This window comes from Lepidochelys kempii, chromosome 1 (genome assembly GCF_965140285.1).
Source record: "Lepidochelys kempii isolate rLepKem1 chromosome 1, rLepKem1.hap1, whole genome shotgun sequence".
In the NCBI taxonomy this organism is placed as follows: domain Eukaryota; kingdom Metazoa; phylum Chordata; order Testudines; family Cheloniidae; genus Lepidochelys; species Lepidochelys kempii.
Window position 1 is genome coordinate 255,779,757 of NC_136380.1, and position 18,132 is coordinate 255,797,888.

The 18,132-nt window shown below is 45.6% G+C and overlaps 1 protein-coding gene across 5 annotated transcripts in view; it reads right to left on the bottom strand.

The window, feature by feature from the left end:
* The window catches only part of LARGE1 (LARGE xylosyl- and glucuronyltransferase 1), a 367,385-nt gene that overhangs the window by 70,989 nt on the left and 278,264 nt on the right, over positions 1-18,132 (bottom strand). For all 5 annotated transcript variants that reach the window (XM_073324696.2, XM_073324688.2, XM_073324721.1 and 2 more), the window contains exons 8-9: positions 8,102-8,214; positions 5,214-5,339 (exon numbers count right to left, since the gene is read on the bottom strand). In XM_073324696.2, the coding sequence (XP_073180797.1) occupies positions 5,214-5,339; positions 8,102-8,214 (239 nt within the window). The remainder of the gene's footprint in view (positions 1-5,213; positions 5,340-8,101; positions 8,215-18,132) is intronic.

Below are 18,132 nucleotides of genomic sequence, written 5' to 3' on the forward strand. Positions count from 1 at the left end.
TAGCATCTCACTAAATGCCATAATGCTAATCAACAAATTGAAAAATGCTCACAAAAATAAAATAAAATAACCCCAATCCTGTGGTCTCACATTATGGATCAGTTCCTCAGCTTGTGCACATTGGCACAGCTTCCAGAAGTCAATGGAGCTATGCCTATCTACATAAGCTGAGGCACTGACCCAATAACTCAATAAAGATTTATGCCCCTGATTTAGTAAAGTACTTAAGGTCATACCTGATTTTAGGCTTCTAAGCATGGGCATAGTTTGGGGGCAGGTGCAGGGAGGGTATTGCCTCCTCCCCAAACAGAGGCAAGGTGTGTGTGGGGATGTCACATGGGGTCACGTGCCACTCCCCCCCCCCCCCCGCATTTCTGCAAATGCTAAGCTGCCCTGCAGGGCTTGCTTTGCTTTGCTTGGCCTGCCTGGGAGGGGGCTCTGACCTTCCCACGCTGCGCCTCCTTCCCCACACCCTCCCTGGCATGTTTCAGTTCAAGGGGAGCGGAGAAGGCGGTGGGATGGAGCAGCTGTTCTCCTGCGCTTGGGTCCCTGCCTTGGCAGCTGGACACTGCCTCCTTGGTCCCCGTGCCTGCCTGTTTCCTGTACAATGGTGAGTGTCCGGGGGGCGGGGGGGTAGGAGGGGGCGAGGTGCTAGGGGAAGGAGGGTGTGTGGAAGAGAAAGGGATGGGATGGGGGGACGCAAGAGCCTGGCACGTGGTGTCCCCTCGGTGGTGGCAGCAGCAGCACCAGAGCAGTGACATCGCTGCAGCAGCTGGTGCTGGAGTGTCGGCCAGCAGCAGCTGGGGCTCCCCAGTTAAGCAAGCATATCCGCCCCCCAGCACCGGCAGCCCGAGTACCCTCAAGGCCGGGGGAGAGAGCCAGTGAGCCAAGAAGACTGGCTTCAGCGTTCACATGCGGACGCGTGCACGTGCACACGTGCGTGCTTTGCCCCTCTCCCCAAATATAGCAGTCACACAATGCCTACGCTTGTAAGTACAACTGACGCTGGAGGGACTACTCCTGGGGATAAAATTAGGCAAGTACTAAAGTGCGGTGCTGGGTCGGGGCTAACCCAAAGGTGCTTGAATTAGGTTCTTCTGTATCTAAGGCTTCATTACTTTTTACAAAATATTACAGTAATTTTAGTAGCATGCTGTGAAATACAATAATAAATAACTGAGACTAAATGACATTAGTCAACATAAATTTGGTAATCCACAATGGGTGTCTCAGATACTGACGTGAATTAATGTTACATTATTCTATTGTATATGGAAGATATAAGAAGATTTTTCCACAAGAGGGGCATTTTGACAGAATTCTTCCTTTAAAACCAGTTTTGCTTCTACTCCAAGATCTCCTTTTTTGTTCTGATCCTGGCAATCACTCTTATACATTGTTCTTACCAGAAGTGTAAAGGAACCAGAATGTTCACCAGCACTTTATAACAGGACAGATTGCAATGACACTATGAATCCCTGCTGCTTGGGTCCTGCCTATACATGAACAGTAAAATGCTCACTGAGTGCATTAATTTTTCAGCAACCCTCTAGATCACTCCACCTACATTTGTGAAGTAACTCCATCAAAAAATCACATTTCTGGTTCCTTTTTGGATGCATGTAACTTTTGGAATCAGGGTTTCCAAAGTGATTACTTACATTTATGAATCCAAAATTTGCTGTTTCTATGAGCACTCCTACCAGAAAATTCATTTGATAGAACATTCAGAGAGAGCAAACACAAAGATGGGCTCAGCCAAAATGAACTTGTTTTAACATTTGAAAAAAACAATCAGAAAAATTGTTTGCAATATTCGAACAGTTCTAACTGTGATTAGTCTGTAATGACAATGATTGCCTACTGCTGCCTAGGTAGGCTGTATACTAACCCTTGTAGAATAATTTCCACTATCTGGACCAAGATGTCCTGCATGCAACATTTGAGTCTAGAATATCAGAATTACAACTGCAGAACTAATCTTCGTTCATCTGGATTTGTTTAAATCCATCCAACCCGTCTTGTAGTATAGAAACCACTACAGAACTAACTGAAATTTTTTTATAATCCAGTTTAGAAACTTATTCTGATCCACAGAGGCAGACTAACAGTCTCCATCTACGATGAAGCTATTATTGTTCTTTTTCTGCCTTTCTTCTATAAGGTAATAAGGAGTCGACATAGCTTAGGTCGACTTACCCCAGTGTGTTCACTGTGCTGCGTCAACAGGAGACACTCTCCAGTCGACTTCCCTTACTCTTCTCGAAGAGCTGGAGTACCAGGGTCGACTGCAGAACGCCCTGTCATCAATTTAGCAGATCTTCACTAGACAGGGTGACCGTATTTCCCTATGCTGAATACGGGACTCGTGGTAAAATTACTCCTATTCAAGCGAGTTCAATAGCGATCGATCAGAACTATGCAGTGCAAACGTTCAAATTAACATCAAGGTGACTGAGCTCCTGTGAAAAAGAAATGCTGCACAGCTGGATTCTTTTTATTTGCTTTCTTATCTTTAAGGCTTTAGGGTTCACATGGGGAGAGGTGACACACACACTCCCGTACACCACTTTCACACAGGGAGGGTGACTGACTGACCTGACCCCCCTGCCTGGCGCTCTCCATCCTCCATGCCTGGCTGGGCCCCCGGGATGGACCTGCCTCTCCTGGTACTTGGTGCTGCGTCTTCCTGAAGCAACACATGTGGGGGCACGTGGGGGCACGTGCCCCCCCCCCCCCAGATTTCTACCAAGGTTCATGCCAGAATGTAGCCAGCAGCAGCCTTTTGGCACTGTCTATGGGGGAGGGAAAGGACGTGAGGTGCTTCCAGCTGCAGGAGAGGAGGATGGAGGGAAGGGATGACCTGGCCTGTGTCTTTGCAGCACCCCCCTTCTTCCTGTGGCTGAAATCAGCTTGTCCCTTCCTGCCTGCACAGTGTCGAAAGGCAGCTAACATCTCCAGGCTGCTGCTGGCCACCGACATAACCCAGCTGCCTCCTGTCCTCTGGCTACAGCGCGGGCAGGAAGGGATTAAGCCAGTGGTGGGAAACCTGCGGCCCATCAGGGTAATCTGATTGTGGACCATGAGACATTTTGCTGATGTTGACCGTCCGCAGGCACGGCCCCCTGCAGCTCCCAGTGGCCACGGTTCACTGTTTCTGGCCAGTGGGAGCTGTGGGAAGCAGTGGCCAGCATGCTACTGCGGCACACTGCTTCCCACAGCTCCCATTGGCCGGGAACAGCGAACCCTGGCCACTGGGAGCTGCGGGGGGCTGTGCCTGTGGAAAGTCAGTGTAAACAAAATGTCTCGCGGCCCACAGTCCGATTACCCTGATGGGCCCCGCATGCGGCATCTGGGCTGCCCACCACTGGATTAAGCCCTAAGGATGCATTATGCACCAGGCCCCAGGGAACCTGACTGCAGGGGCTTCAGCAAACCCGACCAGAGAGGTGGCTCAGCAGGGGAAGGTGCCTAGGGTACAGAGCAGCCCCACGCTCCCTGGGGGCAGGACCCAGAGCGGGGTGGGCGGGTGAAGAGGGTGCTAAGCCCCTGCCCAGAGAGCTGATGTGGAGCCTGCAGGGCCAGGGCATGAACAGGCTGGATATTGCTCCCCACCCCTGCCACTCCAGAGCTTAGCTGAGGGGTGGAGAGGCTTCCCCGTGCCGGTGCTTTGTGGGGCTTTGGCACAGGCAGGGCTCGGCTCCTCCTGGCCAGCGCCCTGGGCCAGAGGGTCTTGGGCTTTCCCTGGGCGCTGGCCCAGCAAGAGGCAGTGGGGGAAGGAAGGCGCCTGCCAGCCAAGCTGTTGATGGGCTGAGCGCTCCGACCGGTCCGGGATATAGAGGAGAAGCGGGGCTGGGGGTGTGAAGGGGCAAAGCAGGGAGAGGACAGTGAGAGGGGGAGCACATAAAGGGCTGATGGGTGGGCAGTAAAGGTGACACATAATCAGTCACTGCCTGGCACCTGCCTGCACTCACCAGCCATCACAGATCGAAGCGCGCAGCCAGTGCTGGTTGGAAACGGGACGGGGACAGGGCCCTGCTGGCTAAGAGCTGGCATGCAGTGGGGGCTGCGCTGACGGACCAGCAGGGGGAGTGGCTGGCCTCGCGCACTGCATCTTTGCCCCCCACCAGCCTTCCACACCCACCCCCATCATTGGCCACTGGACTCCCCGCCCCACTCACTGCCGCTGGGCGGGCAGCTGGCGACCAGGGATCTGGCCAGCACCAGGACCCGCCAGTACTGACGGCGGGGGAGACAGAAAATATGGGACAATTTACTCATTTTTAAGAAAAAGTCGGGACACCTGCAGGCGGGCTTAAATTCGGGACTGTCCCTTTAAAAACAGGATATCTGGTCACCCTATCACTAGACCCACTAAATCGATCCCTGCTGCATCGATTGCAGCAGCATCAGTCTCCCCACAGTGAAGTCACCTATCGATTTCCTCTTCCACACTCTATTTCATCACAATGAAAAATGTGTTACTGAGTATTCTATTGATATTGTAGTGTTACTTTTTTTGTGCTATATCCTGTTATCCTTACTTGGTTTCTACTCAGTCCTTACTCAGGAGAAGTCTTAGCGAAGTCAGTAGGAGTTTGCCAGAGTAAAGAGCTGGTAAATGCTGAGTAAGAACTGCCTAATGTCCTTTGGATTTGGTTCCCCATACACCACAGAAACAAAGAAATGTGGGCCCAAAGAGGAGGTCAAGAGTTCATCTAGTTCACCCTCCCTCCCCTGCCACCTCCCGCGCTGAGGAGACAGTTCAGTTCAGGGTTACACCACCCTTCTGCTCCTCTTTGTGAAACTCTCCATATCAAACAATTCTGTTTAAAAACTCTTGCAGCATGCTCAGAATACAAGGGTGATATCATTCCCTGTTCAGGAGTAGTAAAGTACTGAAACAGCAGTGAGTGCTGCAGGTCAAGCTTAAGTACACTGGCAGAGACATAGTGTGTGTGGGTAAGGAGGCGGTGTAGCATCTGTCTGCACCCAGCCTAGCTCTAGGCAGTGTTATCCATCTTCCATTTTCACGATTACAAACATGCAGACCAAAACAAAAGCACATTTGTTCCCTCAGCTTTTACTGCACAAAGAATGCACACAGGCCATCCCTTATGCTTCATCTCTCTGCCACTGTGGGAACTTCCATTTTATCTCCCAAAACACAAGCAAGACCCAAGTCATTGGGTTGCAGCTGTAGCTAAACATACCTTTAGGTCAGACACATCCCTGTAGCACTGTTCAGAACGGGTGTGGTCAGACAGCTGCACATTCCAGAAACATGGAAGCTGGTAGACAAGGAACGGGTTCTGCTTGATGACCGCATTGAAGATATCCTGGCAGACAAAAACAGAAAAACAATCAGGTACACCATTTCAGCAGACAGATGATCATTCACATCTCTCTGAACTGACTCTCTTCAGTCCTTTGCTCAGAGAGCAAGTGAGAGGGAGAATAGGGAGTTATTACATTAAGCTGTCAGCTCTGCAAACCTAGCTTCACAATTCTGCTTTGGTTAAAGGTGCTGGAACCCCAAGGGCCGACTTGTAAGTCTGAACTAGAGGAAAACAGACTCTTTTTCAAGCAGAATGCAAGCAGACTGCACCTGGGTTTTCAAAACAAGTATTTTGTATCACTGGCCAAAACTGTTTTTTCTCCATCATGGGGAGTACTATGTGGCAGATGGTGAACTGCCTGCTGTTCCTAAGTACAGCATCAATTTTCAATAAAAGAAAGAAGAGCGATCCTGGCAGTTACTGTCCCTTATGATGAACTACCAGTAGGAGTATTAGTTATTATTTTATATTGCTCGCAAGTGCTCTACGTGTTTCACAGAAAACACATGTGAGACAGGGCCACAAAACAGTTTACAGTGTAAGTGCCACTATGATCTGCTCTTATGAAGTCATGCAGTGGGAGGGGAAAAATGGTCTTTGTGCTTAAGATACTAGAGCAGGGGTTGGCAGCCTTTCAGAAGTGGTGTGCCGAGTCTTCATTTATTCACTTTAATTTAAGGTTTCGTGTGTCAGTAATACATTTTAACGTTTTTAGAAGCTCTCTCTCTATAAGTCTATATATTGTATAACTAAACTATTGTCGTATGTAAAGTAAACAAGGTTTTCAAAATGTTTAAGAAGCTTCATTTAAAATTAAATTAAAATGCTGATCTTATGTTGCTGGCCCGCTTAGCCCTCTGCCAGCCTGGGTTCCATTCACCTAGGCCGGCAATGGGCTGAGCGGGGCCTGCGGCCAGGACCCTAGCTGGCAAGGGGCTGGCAGCCAGAACCCCAGACCAGCAGCGGGCTGAATGGGGCCGGCGACTGGGACCCCAGACCAGCAGTGGGCTGAGCGGCTCAGCCCGCTGCCGGGCTGGGGTTCCATCCGCCGGCTCCTGCCAGCCAGGGTCCCGGCTGCCAGCCCCGCTCAGCCCACTGCCGGTCTGAGATCCTGGCCCTGCCCATATAGAGTGGGTACCTACCCTCTCCCTGGTTCTAGCCCATTCTCTTCCTCTCTCTCTGCACTGAGCTGAGGGTGGGAGTGCACTGAGCTCAGGGCTGGGGGTTGGGGTGTAGGGTCTGGCCAGGAGCTAGAATGAGGGAGGGGGCTCATGGTTGGAGCAGGAGGTTTGGGTGTGGAGCGCTTACCTGGGAAGCCCCCATTTGGTGCGAGGGTACAGGTGGGAATGTAGGGGGTGGGGCAGGGGGTGCAGGAGCTCCCATTTGGTGCTCAGGGTGGGGGTGGGATTGTGGGGGGTGCAAGAGTCAGGACATGGGGTGTGGGGGGGCTGGGTATGTGTGGGGGGTGCAGGAGTCAGGGCAGGGAACTGGGGGTGTGTGAGGGGGTGCAGGGGTCAGGGCAGAGGGCTGGGGTGTTTGGGGAGGTGCAGGGGTCAGGGCAGAGGGCTGGGGGGGGTGAGCTGGGGTCGTGGGGGTGCTCCCAGCCCCTTGCCCTGAGCAGCTTAGGGCAGGGGGCTGGAGGCGATATGCCCTGATTCCACCCCCCTTCCCCACGGCCCTATCCCCACCTCTTCTCCACCTCCTTCCCAGAGCAGCAAGCGTGCTGCGGCTCCGCTTCTCCCCCTCCCCCACAAGGGCCATCAGCTGATCCGCGGCAGGAAGGGAGCGGAGGAGGGGCAGGAACCCAGCACGCTGGGGGAAGAGGCAGGGGAGGGGGAGCTTGCCTGCCCTGCAAGGAGAGAATGGTGGGCGGGTGGGGTGAAGAAGAGCGAGCCGGGCCGGGCAGGATTTTTAATGGCACGCTGCTGCCTGCCGGGGTCCCAGCCTGGGTTTGGCAGCGGGCTGAGCGGGGCCGGTGGCTGGGACCTGGCAGGCAGCAGCGTGCCATTAAAAATCGGCTCGTGTGCCGTCTTTGGCACGCCTGCCTTAGGTTGCCGACCCCTGTGCTAGAGTAAGAGTCCAGGGATCTCGGTTCAATTCCCACCTCTGCTACGTGTTCTCCATGTGATTTTGGGCAAGTCACTTATGATCTGACTCAAAAGCCACTGAAATCCGTGGGAGTCTCTTCATAGACTTCAGTGGGCTTTGGATCAGCTCCTTAGTTTCTCTGGGCCTGAGTTCCCCATCAGTAAAATGGGGACAGTAATCCCTCCTCACTTAATAGGGGTATTGTGAGGATAAATACATTAATGTTTGTGAGATGCTCATATTCTGCAGCAATGCAGGCATCAGAAGTATCCAGAGACTGACAGAATCAAAATCACCATTTGTCAAAATGAAAATAACAAAAGCAGTAGAGAAAGAAACAGTTTTTTCAAGCTTCAAAAGTCTGGAGTCTTTCAAAGAAAGAATGAAAGGCTGAAGTAAAGGCTATAAAAAAGAAAAAGTCTCCAACTGTGTCCCTTTAAAAAGCATCTGTGCATCAGAAGTAAAAATTTCAGTCTGTAAATAGGAGTCTTATGGATAAATCTCTATCTCCCACATTCAAAAATTTCTCCAGAAAGACATGGCAATGAGTTCTGCCTGTTTAAGAGAACATGGCAGGACACCTACCTATCTACCTTCCTTCCTCTCTCCCTCCCCACCCCCAATCCAAGGAGCAATGTTTGTAGTAGGACTTCAAAACTGCCTGCCCAACCCACCTGGTCAGCCAGCGAGGTTGACAGCATGCTCATTAACTCTCTTTCAGCAGTGAGTCTCCACATCTGCTCCCATTTCATCTTTCGCAACTTATCCAGAAGTAGCAGGATAACCCCTAAAGAGACAATGCAATGCAGGGAAAGAGAAGCCATAATGTAATGGGCAAAGCAAGGACCTTCATGCCTAAGTGTTGCATCACTGCAGTCAAAAGAAGAACATTTTGCAAATACCAGAGTTGGAAGCTATTCCATCTGCCAACCCGTGCTTTTGATTGAAATCAGGATAAATATTTTCATGACACATTATTTACGGACATAAACTAGCTCTAATAAATAACAATTTTAAAGGAGAATGTATTATAATTATTATTATTAAAGTACTTCTCTGTTACAGTGGTGCCCAAAGGTTCCACTCAGGATTGTTACCTCATTGCGCTGGGTGCCATACAAACACAATAAAGTAAGACAGTGTCTGCCCCAGAAAGCTTACCACCTCGGTAAGGATAAGATACAACAGGGAGTTATAGAACATCATGTGGATGGGGAAAACCGTGCTTGAAATGCAGAGGAAAAACAGAGGGGCAACCAACAAAAGGAAGTTGGTTCATCTAGACTCAGCAAAGGGGCAGCTGGGCCAGAGGGTGGTGTTACAGGCAGAGAGGGGAGCAGGTGAAGAGCTGGGGGTGGGGAAAGGTGCTGAACATCCAGCAGGCCCATTACATTGACCCTAGAATTAAGCCTGATTTCAGTATGACTGGCCTGGACACTAGGGTATTGCTGACAAACTGAACTGGTAACACCTGGTCACATTAAAGAGAGTATTTTCCAAGTCAGCTTTTTCATTCCAAAGGGGCTTAGATGGTAGTTTCCAAGTGAGAAAAAATGTGTCTCATGTCATTCAATAACGACCCCACTGCAGCTGCTTTAAGAAGGGAAGTTATGGGCTCCAAAGGGAACCCTGTCAGATTACTCTCTGCCAGAGAAATGGTGGTGATAATGCTGGTTCTTGAGAATGGGTGTGTCTGTAATCAGCCAGATTCTGCCATCCTTACTCACACTGAGCAGAAGATTAGACCATGAAAAGTCCTGCTGATTTAAATGAGTAGACATTTAATTCTGACCCCATTAAGTTTTGCCATTGACTTCAGTGGGACTGGGACGTCACCCCTAAAGTGAAAAGTATTACTCAGTGTAAGCCTGGTAGAATCTGCTTCCATGTATTTATTTTAACCACTTATGGCCAGATTGCGAATCCCTTACTTCCAATGGTGAGCAGTTACTTACAGGAGCAGTCCCACTGACTCCTATGAGATCACCATTGTAAGTAAGGGAGGGGTCATAAACTAACCCTCGTAGAGAGCCTATCACTGTGGCAATGAGCATTAAGCAAGGAAAAACAGGAGAGAGAACAGGATCCTCAGATCAGAAAGTAACGTTTAGCGGGAAAAGAGCTCTACATTCATTCTTCTTCTTTGGTGGTTTTGTTTCTGGATAGAATTATACTACTTGTGGATGCAGAAAATGCAGTAGAAGCAATGTAGCTGGATTTAAGTAAAACCTTTAACAGAACACCTCACAAAACCTTACTTGAAAAAATTAATTCACATGGACTTAGATAAGAACGCTGTCATGGGGAACGAAAACTGTCTGAAGGACCATAAACAAAGAGTACTGATAAATGGCAATGTATCATGTTGGTGGGAGGTGTCTAGTGGGATCAGTGATAGGTTTTCATTAGTGTTCTGGAAGAAGGAGTAAACAGAATATTAATGACATTTGCAAGTGATACTAAACTGAAGGCCTTGTAAAAATTAGCACATTTTAATGATAATTTACGGGGATTATAGCAATTAACCTCAAATATTTGAAGAAGCAAATACCAAACAGCGAGAAAAATTATTTGGGGGAGCCCAAGGGGATATAAGTAGAAGTAAAAGAAAGAAATTATGAAAAAGGAAATAAATGTAGGCTGAATATTACGAAAAACATCTTAATCTACCAAGGGAAGTGACAGAAGCCCCATTGCTTCATAAGAATGCACCAGCTGTAGAATCACATAGAGAGCTGTTTGGAGACTATGAGAAGACTCAGCTAGGAAATTGCCCAGCACTCAAGTGCAGCTCCCCTCTGGAAAGTACGCCCAAAATAATACAGCCTTGCGCTGTAGAGAAATCTATACAATGTAAACTCATAAATTCGCCTCCTCCCTCAATGTGGAGGAAGATATGCACAACTTCTTGCCCCCCCAGTTATAAACTGCACAAACTGGGTTTAATAATAAACAAAAGCAAGTTTATTAACTATAAAAGGCAGATTTTAAGTGGTTATAAGGGATAGCAAACAGAACAAAGCAGATTACCAAACAAATAAAACAGAACATGCATACTGAGCTTAAGATCTTAAAGAGGCTGGTTTCAAGAAGTAATTTCTCATCCTAAATGTTGTTTTAGACAAGTTGAAGAGTTCCTGTAGCTTAGAGTTTCAGTTATTTCTCTTTAGAGACTAGACTTCAGTCTTTGTCTGGACTCAGCCCTTGTCTTTCCCACCGCTCTGTTCCTTTGTCTCTTCAGGTACTCTCAGCAGTCTTTCTTGTTGGGCAGGAAGGCAATGGAGAAGAGCCCTGTTTGCCTTACTCCCCAGCTTTAAATAGAATTTACATAAGGCGGGAGGCCTTTGTTTCCAGTGGAAAAGTACCAGTAGTGTCCCAGGTGGTGTTTAGTACCAGGTGACATGACCACATGACCTAGCAGAGTCACCACAATTTTCCAGGATGCCTCTCAGGAAGTAGAGAGAGATTAGTATCTTTAAAATCTTATAGTTTCTTCCTAATGGCCCATCAAGGCTGATGGCCTGTTGTCTGGTGGGTGTTTCCCAAGTACACACCCATTTGTAATTGTTACATAGTCAATATTCCTAATGTTAGATACAGAAATGATAACATGCATACACATTGGATAATCACATTCAGTAAATCATAACCTTTCCAATGATACCTTACAAGACCCATCTTGCATAAAATATATCTCAGTTATGCCATATTCACAACGTAAGCATATTTCCATAAAGAATATGGGGTGTAACGTCACAAGTAGAACTACTCATCCCAAATTAGGAGAAAGCCACCACATGTTTGAATCTGATTGAAATTTGAGAATTGAAATCTTTTGCTGCCTAGTGAATTGTGCAAAAGAAAAAATATATTCTGGCAGTGTAGTCTGTGGCCTAGTTTACTGCTGTTCTCCACTTCAGTCCATCTGGTTCCTAAGCACACTGGAGCCTTTACTGGAGGAATCCCCTTTTATCTTCAGTCTGCCTTTCTGCTGTAAGTGGTTATCCTGGAAATGGACAAACTGCCACAACACATTTTTGCCAAACTGTTCGTTTTCTATCCAACATAATTGAATTTTTTGTTCCAAGCAGATCTGTGAGCATTGGACTGGAAACAGAGCTTGAATCCTATCGAGGGAGGGAGGGAGGGAGGGAGGGAGAGAGAGAGTGTGTGTGTGTGTGTGTGTGTGTGTGTGCGCGCGCGCGTGCGCATTACTGTGGATTGGCCGAGATTGAAGGTCAGTAGGCAGCAAATTCTTCCCACTGCAGCAGCAGATTAGGTGAGATAACCTACAGCAGGATGGGAGGTTATTTCCAAATGGCAAGAACTGTAAACTTTGTTGTAACAATATAATATACCCGAGGCAATGAACTATCCATTTATTTAAAAAAAAATCTCATTGCAGGATTCAATTCATTCTGCTACATTTGTAAAATGTGTTTTATTATACATCTATATATATGTACTGCTAACTTTTGCTTTCTAATAAATCTTCTTTAAAAGCCCAATCTGTGGAAGGATGGGGAAAGTACTTTACATCTGCAGTATTCTCCATTTATTCACCCTCTCCCAGTCTTCTGTCAGGCAGTACTTTACAGTGTCACAACTAAAGAGATTACGAGTTCCTGAGGGGTTATCACATTTGCACCTGAGTGGCAAAAGCTGCAGGGAAGGGAGGGGAGAAACCAGAGCAGATGCATATGTATATGAATTATGATCCAATGCAGCACAGGAAACATGTTCACGGCTTTTAAATACAATGCTATTGATAAATTAGACTGATAACTTCTAGTCTAATTTACCTAAAGGTTTGGTTTAACACATTGATACAATCACCATTCAGGGCTTCTGAATTGCAGAATTGTACTTTACTGCCACTGTAAAAATAAAGGGGAATATTTATAGCAGTTTAAACATTCATTAAAATTATACAATTCTCATTAGTATTAGTGAGAATAAGAGATTTGCATTGAGGGGAGAGTTAATTCAATTCATTGACTTCATCTTATTTAGCGTAAAAGCAAAAATAAATGTGAATAGGAAACTTTTAAAATGATAATGCAAAAGATCAGTGCTTTCTCTTTATAATCCAGTGCACTTTCATAAAGTTCTTCCATTGCTAAAAGGACACAAAATCAATGTCCCAGCATCCTGTAAGTCTCAACTAGCTCCCTTAGACACTTAGAATGTAGACAAAGTGCTTGGGACCATAGGAGAAAAAGATTTGCCTCAGGTGCCCGCTCCCAGAGCCAAATTGACTGAAATTTCAGGCTGGATTCAAGATGACAAACCAGCAGAATGCAGAGGGCTCAGGGATTTACCCTCAGCTGCTGTGCTGGGCGAGGAAGAGGTTAGGACCCTCCTCCCCCAAAAGGAATCTTTCAGGAACATCTGGCCCCAGTTATGGAGCTTTTCATCTTTAGATGAGAGTGTATCATTTTATTTTCCCCACATTCCCAAACAGAAGCAGAAGGAAAAGTCTAGCAGAAAGAAAACACAAAGAGAAAAGGGGGAATCCACTGGCTTAGGAGTATTAGCCAGGCTATGATTAACCGCAGAATGCCTCACTATAAAAAACAAGCCCAGGCAAATATTACAAAGCTGTGAATGCCTTGAAGAGCTCTTTGAAAAGCACTCCGGTTCATTGACCATTCTGTTTCTGCGGGGCTTTAATATTTTTTGGGTTTCTCTTTCCTTGTGCCTTATTACTAAGGACCATTGACATGTTAACGGATTCTTTGCTTCTTAGAAGTTCATTTACTCCTACTGTTCCATGGGTCTCAACCTGGGCCATCTGAAGTGTTACAGCCCCTGAGCAGATGCAGTAGGGCCAGGGGGCTAGGAGGAAGGCTCCCTTTGGTTTATAAAAATAAGACTCAAAATGCTGAATGCTTCACTACTTTGCAGAAGAGAGGGTTTTTATTATTGTTTTTTATTTGGCTTGATGAAAGGTGCGGGGTTTTCCCCCGATTGTTTAATCTAAAATCTACTGTTGACTCTATACTAGGTTCATATTTGATCAGCAAAGTAAAACAATCCTATATTTTGTCATTTTCAGAAACTACTGGCTCTGAGACAGAATGAAATGATCCCCACATCTTTGATTTTGCTGGGGTTTGGAAAGTTCATGAGGGCCAAACTTCAGACTGATGATCCCTGGGGAGCCATGTGCTTATTTCCAACCTTAAAGCCATGGCCCTCTGTTTGCAGAGCTGTCAGTGTACTCACCACCCTCTTCTCCAGCCATCAGTTCCATTCCTCAGTGTAACATTTGCATGAAGGGATGGAACTTGGGAGGTGAGGCAAGGATGGAGGAAGGGAAAACAGAAATGACTCCCCGTCTTCTGACTCTCATTGTATGGATACTAGGTATTTTCCTCATTTTCCTTCTGAAAAGTTGACAGGTAACACATTTATGACATCATAAGTGGTTGCTGTCGAGATGCTTCTAGCTCTAGGTGAGTGATAATTGGAACTTCTATCCCACAGGAAATTTGGCTGTGTCAACCTTTGTTTTTGTCCCAAATCAGGATAAAAAGTTGAAATTTTTCGCAGAACAGAAATTCTGAAAAAATTCAATTTGGAAGTGTTGAAACATTACTGCATTTTCCCACTGTAATGCACTGCTTCATGGGAGCTGTAGTCAAGAGCCTGCTTCCCCTACTCTTCTCTATGGGCCAGGCTCCCTAACTGAATTACGTCTGCCAAGACATGCCCAGAGGTATGTGACTCCTATCATGCACCAAGCAGAGCGTGGTTAGACATTAAAATGTAGTTCCTTATCAGTGCATTGCATTATAGGAAATGCAATCCTCCAGGGAGCTCAGCCCATAGGAGAGAATTGGGGCTTGTAAGGCAGTGCACTGACAGGGGAATACAGTTTGTTTTAATGAACTGGTGTGAAACAAAATTTTTGGGTCAGTTTAGCAAAATGAAATATTTTGATTTAGGTTGAACTGACCTGAAACAAAATATTTCATTTTGATTTTTGGCAAAAATTGAGATTTTCCGCTGGAAAATTTTGGTATTATAGAAACTGCTTTTCCCATCAGAAAGTCATTCAGATGGGAAATTCTTGACCAGCTCTCCTTCTAGCATAGGGAACATCGGGGCTTCTATTGAAGTTCACAAAGGCATGTGAATGTAGGCAGTTATAAAAGAGCAATTTAGCAAAGGAAACACAGGTCATTTAGTGAAACTTTCAAATTAAATCCATTCATTAAAGCTGTCATTTTAAGTCAGGTGCAAAAATATTCAATACTGAGTAAAGAAAGTTTAGCTGCTTTTGAAGTTTTTTATTTAGCTGTAAGTGTGACCCCGCCTCTTTCTTTCAGCCAGTACAAAGTGTTTTTGTGAGTTGTTTAGGTGATAGCAAAATATGTGAACAGCACCTCAGAATCCATCTATTTTAGCTATTTATATAGTGCCTATCACCATAGTGTCCAAGTGCTGGATTACCTAAAGCAGTATAGTACCTGACAGAGATAGGCAGGGACTCACTTTAAAATTTATTATAAAGCATCAGCAAGATTTAAAAAAACTCATTTGGATTTTACAATGTATGACAAGCATCCCAAAGACCACACTTCAGACCACCCAATCCAGAGTATGGTAAGGGGTAATGTGCCAATCGTAGGCTGGCACTGTGAAGGTTTAGACTAAGCTTGTAGCCTCAGCATAATGTGTGGCTTGTAGCTGAGCTGTCCCAGGGGGAATGACAGGAAGGAAATGTGACACAGAGATTCACTGTGTCACTGTGGTCAAAAGGGCTAATGCAGTCCTTGGATGCATAAACATAGGAATCTCATGGAGATTATTATAGAGAGGTTATTTTACGTCTGTATTTGGCACTAGTGCAACTGCAGCTGTAATACAGTGTCCAGTTCTGTTATCCATAATTCAAGAAGGATGTTGATAATTGAAGAGGGCTCAGAGAAGAGTCATGAGAATGATTAAAGAATTAGAAAACATGCCTTACAATGATAGACTCAAAGAGCTCAATCTATTTAGCTTAAGAAAGAGAAGGATAATATGTAGCTTGATTACAGTCTCTAAGTACTCACATAGGAAACAAATATTTAATAATGGGCTCTTCAATCTAGCAGAGAAAGGTATAGGGCAATCCAACGGTTGCTAGACAAATTCAGATTGGAGATATGGCATAAATTTTTAACAGTGGCAGTAATTAACCACTGGAATAATATATCAAGGACTGGTGCTGGAGTCTCCATCATGGACAACTTTCAAATCAAGGGCTAATGGGATCCTTGGATATATTCTAAAATACATGCTCAAGGAATTATTTGCGGAAGTTTGCTGGCCTGTGTTATACAGGACATCTGACTAGATGATCATAATGGTGCTTTCTGGCCTTGGAATCTATTCATCTATGAAGATCTAAATAACCAATTGTACCATTGCTGATATGGAATCCACTGGGCCAGACCAAAAGTTGTGATTCTTATTCACACCAGGAGATTATGAAGTTAAGCAACACACACTGAAAGTGGAGTACACTGTAGTAAATTCTGCACACAATAATATGTTTGTATATTCATGCACATAAACATGAATGCACACTTATTTATTGTGATGGGGGGCCTCTAGGCAGTACCGTGATACAAATAATAAATCGTAACAATAACAAATATGTTGATATATTAAATTAGAAGCCCATGAAATTCAGAGTTTAAGATGCACAGACATTCAAACAGCCACCACAACCATAACTCTGCCCCAGCTGGGATGAGACAGTGTATGTAAGTCTGAGATTTATAAATCTCTGCATAGTTTTTAAAGTAGTACATCTTAAAGAAGCCCTGTGGGCAGTTGGATATCATTAAGTGAAAGATACCAGTTCAGAGAATGATGGTGAAATTGTTGACTTGATTTATGGACCTGTCTAAGTCTTGGTCATAACACTGTGGCCTGGAAATAATTTGGATTGTTTTCTGCTGTTACTGGTATAATAAAGACCATATCTTATGAATGTGTTTTTTAATACTTAGTGAGTGGACGATTGGCACAATAATACATTTCTATTGCATCTTGATCTATCACTTAGCCACTCATTTATGTACACAACCTTTGTGTTTTTAAAAAGGCTTTAATAATGCATGACACCTAAAGAAGATTTGCAATTGTCTGTAATTTGTTAAATGAGAACACAGAATGCGTCCACATTTGAACGTGCCCCTCTTAAAAAAGGAGCAGAGTAAAAAATCTGTTTTGAATTTAAAAGTGGGTATCCCTCTGGGCATAATGACAGAATGCATAACTCTGGTATTCTGGATGTGCGTATGGAAAATGAGGCGATGATGGAGTGCATTTTGAAGTAAGTTTATCACAGCTACTCTGCAGGGAGTCTATTTCCTCTTGCAGCATTATGAGCACTTTATTTACACTTCCCGATGACCACTTAGCGTAATGGAACACTCTTAGTTTATGTTTTCTTCCCCCAAAGTATGAGTTATGGCTTGTTGTTTCTTCTCGGGCAAAGTTACAATTGTGGAAGCTATCTGAGTCTGACCCTGGCTTATTGTACAGGTGCAATCTTCACTCTGAATTTCCTGGGTTTCTAACATTTGATATATTTATTTTAACTCCAACCTTCTTGAAAGATTTAAAATGCAATATATGTGCCTATAAGCTTAGCTTTTCATTAACTATATTTTTGGTGGAGGAATTTTCCTATTTTTTTTAAATTCTCTAAAAATACTACTGGAAAAGAGCCTTCTTACTGCAGACTCTAGAAGGAGGAAGCCCCAAACCAGGCATGCAACAGAGCTTAGGAGGTCCATGGGGTGAACACCCCTGCTGGTCACTGAGCCTCCTGCTAAGCAAAGTCGCCACCCATCCTCTTGTGAAGAGGAGTTCTGATGTGGCAAGTCTCTGAAAGGTCAGCAAAAAGAGAGTAACACGCCTGAGAACTTCAGACCCGAGGAACAGGACTCTTCTTTGACAGAACCCAGGACATGCACAGAAGTGCAGCTCACCTTCTCTCAACTATTGCAGGGCTGGGGGGGGGGGGGGCTCTCCAATGAAAATCTGCAGGAAGGAGGTGGGTGTGGCTGATGGGAGACTTAAAAATTAGCAGAATCAGAAGAAGCAGGGGGGAAACCTTCCCACCCATCCTACTGCACACAGGCCTCCATGGAGAGGGTGGTGGGGAGCGATGAACCCGTACTGGCTCTTTCTGTGGCTGTTTTCTGGGGCCAATGCAGGGAGTTGCAGGGATGGAACATCCCCTGGAGAGACTCTCCCCATGAACTTTAGAAGGCTCCTCAGCCTCCTGGTAGCTTCCACCCCTTGTGGCCCTTATGAGGCTATTTGGAGCCTTTCAAATCTAAGCACCTCATAAATCCCCTACCAACATCCAGAGCTAAAATATGTTCACAGATGGTGTGGGGGATGAGCAGTGTGTTCCATAAAGCTCACCAGTGGGGTCCACAGGCAGGAGACCAATGGCCCTGGATCTCCTTATCCATCCCAACCCCCTTGCCATCTCCAGTCCAGACGACCTCACAAAGTCAACGGGATTTAGAGTCCTAAGTGCCTAAGTCACTTTTGAAAATGGGGCTTAGTCATTTAGGCATTTCTAAAAAAATTGCACATTGTGTTGTTCTTCGCTGGTACAGAATTGTGATGCAGAGTGGAAAGAGATTTGAAAGAGCCTATGAACTACAAAAGCAGAGATTATACCATA